General features: G+C 41.0%; 1 protein-coding gene across 1 annotated transcript in view; it reads right to left on the reverse strand.

The window, feature by feature from the left end:
* LOC106821219 (GTPase-activating protein and VPS9 domain-containing protein 1-like) overlaps positions 1-5,609 on the reverse strand; it is a 31,493-nt gene that overhangs the window by 20,834 nt on the left and 5,050 nt on the right. Inside the window, exons 8-9 of the mRNA XM_014825927.1 lie at positions 2,455-2,641; positions 1,449-1,624 (exon numbers count right to left, since the gene is read on the reverse strand). Coding sequence (XP_014681413.1) covers positions 1,449-1,624; positions 2,455-2,641 — 363 coding nt within the window. The remainder of the gene's footprint in view (positions 1-1,448; positions 1,625-2,454; positions 2,642-5,609) is intronic.

The raw sequence follows: 5,609 nt of genomic DNA on the forward strand, positions 1-5,609 counted from the left end.
ATATAAGCAATATTAAGCGAGCTAAACAATTATAAGAATATTAAGCGAGCAACAAATATATAAGAAATTAAGCGAGTAAACAAATATATAAGGATATTAAGTGAGTAAACAAAATATATAAGTATATTAGTGAGTAACCTATATAAGAATATTAAGCGCAGTAAACAATATATAAGGATATTAGTGAGTAAACAAATATATAGTATTAAGCGAGTAAACAATTATATAGGATATTAAGTGAGTAAACAAATAATGAGGATATTACGCATGCCTGCGGAGTAACAGTGTCCTCGAACTGAAGGTTTCAATTCAGCTCAAATTGTTGGCCGTCACCTTCTTGCCGCTTGCCAGACCCCTTGTGGAATAATAGTAATTAAATCCCCGATTTCATTAATAAACGACATATTAATTTGTCATCTTAATTGACTACGTCATGAATTTTCTATGGTCATATTTGTAAAAACTTGTTGCTCATTTTTTTACATTAAAAGTAAGTACTAACGGGACTAAACGTATCGTCAATTATTACCTGACAGATTGTTTCTCAACTAGAGTTTTGATAATTGATTTTTGTTAAAATCCAAAAAACTGACGATTTGATATTATATATCCTGACATTAATTGCTTGCTATTGGCTATGTATGACTCATGAGTGTATGATCACACGAACAATATAGGGAATATAGAAGTATTATGCAGCAATTTAACCATAACAAGTGCCGCAGAGCGACAGCGCTCATCTAACGTCTACTTCGGTGACTCTGTGTGGATGGTGCGGATTCTAGTAAACCCTGTAGTCCAAATGTGTTCACTACACCCGACAGTTGCATCAGGATGGTATCAGAACCTTTCAAAAGAATGTTCGTTTGGATCGTTATGAAAGTTGCCGAGATGCGCGTACGTTTAAGGTTGTTCAGATTAAAGATGGACTCCATCTACGTAGTAGCAACAACTATCTGCGAACAGAATAGGTAAGCACTCATCCATTTACCTACGCAGCCTACAGCTGCGCAATAGAGAGCTGCCACCTGTAACCAATTAAGGCAAAAACTCACATCACCAACACATGCACTGCAGTAGCCACTGGCAGTGGCATACGTACATGTAACATACTGAAGTACAGAATGCCAATAAATTATACGATTTAAGAGCATAACCTTCTTTAACCAAATTAGCTTTTGAAATTTCACTGTGACATTGTAGCTCTACATCACTGCATGTATAGATTCTACTAGCAAACCCGCAGTCAATTTCTTTCTAACAGACAGTCAACAAATCCATGTTTAACCCTTCTTGAGGTCAAAAGGTTATCTGACACTTACTAGGGGGAGGGGAGGTCAAGAGACACCCGAAGTCCAAACAATTCATGCACTGATGGTTCCCCAAGCACAACGCATGTATGACAGTCACATGATCATGAAGCATGGCGTCACGTGGCAATAGTTTACCTTTGATTCTGGCAGCATGCCAGGACACTCCATTGGCGCGTTGCCAAGAGAAATGACGAGAACTTCATGTGGGGCAGTCACACCCATTCCGTCGCCTTCATTATCTCCATGCTCTCGCTCATCGCCCATAGAGGGCAGCAGCGTGCTAGTGCGAATTCCTCGAAAGCTGCTCTTGCCTATAAAGTGATTTCCACGCCGATGATAACACATTAGAATCACATCCCAAACATTGTAGAAACTTAAGGAAAACACTACTGCAGGTTTGAGCACCGCATCAAGTTTATTTGTGCTACATGCCAACTTTTACGATTCCGAAGTGAGTAACAATAATTTAAATTGTTTAGTGTTGAGTTTAGGTGTTAGTGAAAATTCTTACAAATAATACACAACATCTGTTGTATTTTCATTTATCTATAGCACCCTTGCTAAGTGTGCCCCCTAACAATTGTAGTGTTGTGGAAGCACAGTCCGATATTGCGACATAGTGACATAGACTGCAAGGGAAATAAACGCGAAAATAAAAATAAAGAACGACGACCAAGACGGTGACCTTTAGTTCCGTGCGACGTATGCACGACATTATCTTCACTAGAAATCGCTAACATGAAAACTACGTCGTGCATAACTCAAGGCAATGCCGTGCATGCGTCATAACGTCACGCGTACATCGTACGGAATTCAAGGTCGCTCTCGCTTGCGTGACCTTTCTTTATGATTTTTGTTGTCACATTTATTTCCCTCGCAATCTACTGTATACGCTGTATATTTTGCTGTGGTTTAATTTTCACGAATTTCGCGAACGAGTCCCTGACCGCGAAAATAACAGCATGCGAATAATTCATACCGAATAATACCGAATAATTCATAATTCACCGACCGCAAAATTTTCCGTCAAGTCTTAATTTGCGAAAATATCTGTACGCGAAAAGTATGGTGTATACAGTATATGTCTCTATGTTGCAATATGGAACTGTGCTTCCACAACACAATGATGACAAGCACGCACCCTGCTTCATGCTCATCTTCTTTGCGCTGGATGGAGAGGAGGCGACCTGCGGCTGCAGCAGAGACTGCTGGTTGAGGTTCTTTGCCGGCGATGCGGGGATGCTGCCAACGAGGCTGTCAAGAAGCTTCAGCTCTGCTGCCGGGAAGCCATCCCTGCAGCTGCTGCACACCGCTCGCATGAATGCAACCTGAAAGCATCGCGGCAACGTTGAGGTAATGTGAACCACGATAACAGAATGGCCACGGGCGTGGACGCAACCTGAAAACATCGTCAACATTGCGGCAACATTGCAGCAACATTGTGGCAACATCAACCACGATAACAGAATGTCCAGGGGCATGGACGCACGCATGCACAGAATGTTCTATAATATAATAATATCAAGAGCTAATAATTAATACCTAGAGTGTACGACGGTAAAAGACGGGAAAATAGTGCTATTTCACGACATGATTTATTCTACTTTGCCTGCGAGTCTAGAATAATTTTATTGGTATTGCATTCAGCAGAATTCTTTGCTCTCTAAAACAAGACCAACCGCTTGTTAATACGATACTCTTAGTCTTAGGCTGAGATATTGGCTCATAAACTTCCCCTCCCACAGCTCACGGGCGCCTCGCAATCCACATTCAGTCACCATCCTACTCGCCCCTAAGAGTTTCCGTCACGCTTGGAGCGCTGATATGATGTCACGATGCCCAAATTTGGTACCTTACTACACCATATAGTAACTAGCTGCGTTGTAGAGACTTAATTTATAAAACACTAGCTGCGGACCGCTGCGCTGTAAAATCGCTTACTAATTCATACTACTAATAATTGGACACAATAGGAACATTGGGTAAAAATCGACAATATAACATCCACACAATATCAATATTTACAAATCAGTGTAATAAGATAATAAGCATGGGGAAAAAACTGTTACGTATCACTTTATATGACAGCAGAACCCAACTTAGAACCCCTGGAACATAAATAATTATGGTGAGAAATGAGAAAAATGTTATATATAACAGCATGTACGAATGGTTCAGTTTTCATTTGAAAACCTCTTGATAAACAATGCGTTTGCGTGTTCGCGTGGCTGTGCGTGCGTGCTGTGCGCGGCGGTGTGGTGTGATGGTTGCGTGTTCAATGGTTGGTGTGGTCTGGTTGAAATATGTAGAGATTGCTGGCGTCTGAACTGTTGAGCTCCCCACGCTACAGCTATCCATTGTCAGATCGTAGGATGAATAAACGAAATGGTATATAGATATATAGAGACAGGCCAGCGATGTGGTCCGTGTCCATTGGATATTGTCTAGTTAATGTGCGCGCAACCATGCACATTGAAATAAAGGAATTTTTCTACTGAATGAGAAAATGCATAGCTTTCGAATGGTACTAATGATTCTGAAATCGTAGCATGATATAAAAAAGTCGATATATAATATACAGACAGGCCACGAGTGCGGAACTTTGTAATATATAAAGAATGTTTACTCACTTGGTACGCGTGTTTATGCGTGATGTTTTGAGCAATCGTAACCTGTGAAACTATATAATACTCATACTAAACTATAGTGAATCTCTTATAAATATTTAGAAATCAGTTAATCAGATAATAAGCATGCGTAAAAAACAGTTACGTATGACATTTATATGACAGCACAACCCAAAGTAGAACCCTGAACATAATATAATATGTGTGTAAATAAGAAAAAGTTATTCAACAGCATGTACGAATGGGTTGCACTTGTCATTTGAAGCCTCTTGATAAAACAATCAGTCGTAACCACAGGCACTTGAAGCGTTTCAACTGTAAACACACGCCGCCCGCATTGCGCCACACTGACACATATCTGGTTGTGCTCCTTTAGTACCGGTTTCGGTTTCACAATACCAGCAGCTGCATGGAATGAGTGATCGCATTTTTCTCTGTGTGGCAGCACTGTACAGTCAGTGCTGACAATGTGTGAAATGACGAAATTGAGGGTTTTCACCGATTTTTTCGGTGAGTTTGACGGTTTGCCAGGTTTTTTTCCAGCTACGAACACTCCGCCGGGTATAGAAGAGATGCTGTAAAATTGCATCCAGATCGCTTGGGCAGTTTGGCCGCCTATAGGGAAGATACATAATAGATACATACGAACTCAAATATATATTAGATTGCCGGCTCCATCAAAACAGGCATTAGCCGTGCTAGGAAAGATAAGGAGCGAACGACATAGGCCATGCCCCGAAACACATCCTATTATAACCGAAACGCCGTTCATTCATAAAGTTATCGGGAAAAACCGAACTCTCACGAAGCAACCTTATCGGCGAGAAGGATGGATCTGATGTGATTTGAGGCGGCGTGAGCCTGTGGAGGGAAGTTTACGAGCCAATATCTCAGCCTAGGAGTATCGTATTGACAACGCGTGTGGTCTTGTCTTAGAGAGCAAAGAATTCTGCTTAATGCAATACCATAAAATTATCTAGGACTAGCAGCAAAGTTAATAAATCATGTCGTGAAAATAGCGACTATTTCTCGTTTTTCCGTTGTACACTCTAGTATGGAGTCATTAGCTCTTGATAATATCCAAGTATCATGACGTTAGCCAAACACACACATGCAGTTCTATTCCTAATATAACATATGTAACACTTTCTACGCTCACCGCTGATTTTTATTCGCTCCGAGCAATTACTAGAAGATGTACGCCTCCTACAAACTTTTCCCTGACACTCGCTTCTCGGATACACGGGATATAATGTATGTTATACTGACTAGAGATGCGGACTACTGCTCTCTTAACCAAACACTGGCTCTTTCCCCAGACACTTACTGTAACTCAGGGGAACTCACACGGGGGTATATACTAGTATGTATGTTTATACTGACTAGAGATGGGACTACTGCTCTCTACCAAACATCTGGTCTTTTCCCCCAGACACTTACTGTAACTCAGGGGAACTCACACGGGGGTATATACTAGTATGTATGTTTATACTGACTAGAGATGGAACTACTGCTCCCTACAGAACCTGGTCGTTTTCCCCCCGACAGTAACTTACCGTGAATTTAAAATCATTTCCGTGATATCACAATGTTCTGGTTAAAACTCTGTAATGACAATTGCCGACGACCCTCACGGTAGTTCAGACACTCCCCATATGAATCTCAGGGG

Source organism: Priapulus caudatus, unplaced genomic scaffold (genome assembly GCF_000485595.1).
Source record: "Priapulus caudatus unplaced genomic scaffold, Priapulus_caudatus-5.0.1 Scaffold64, whole genome shotgun sequence".
Taxonomy (NCBI): Eukaryota; Metazoa; Priapulida; class Priapulimorpha; order Priapulimorphida; family Priapulidae; genus Priapulus; species Priapulus caudatus.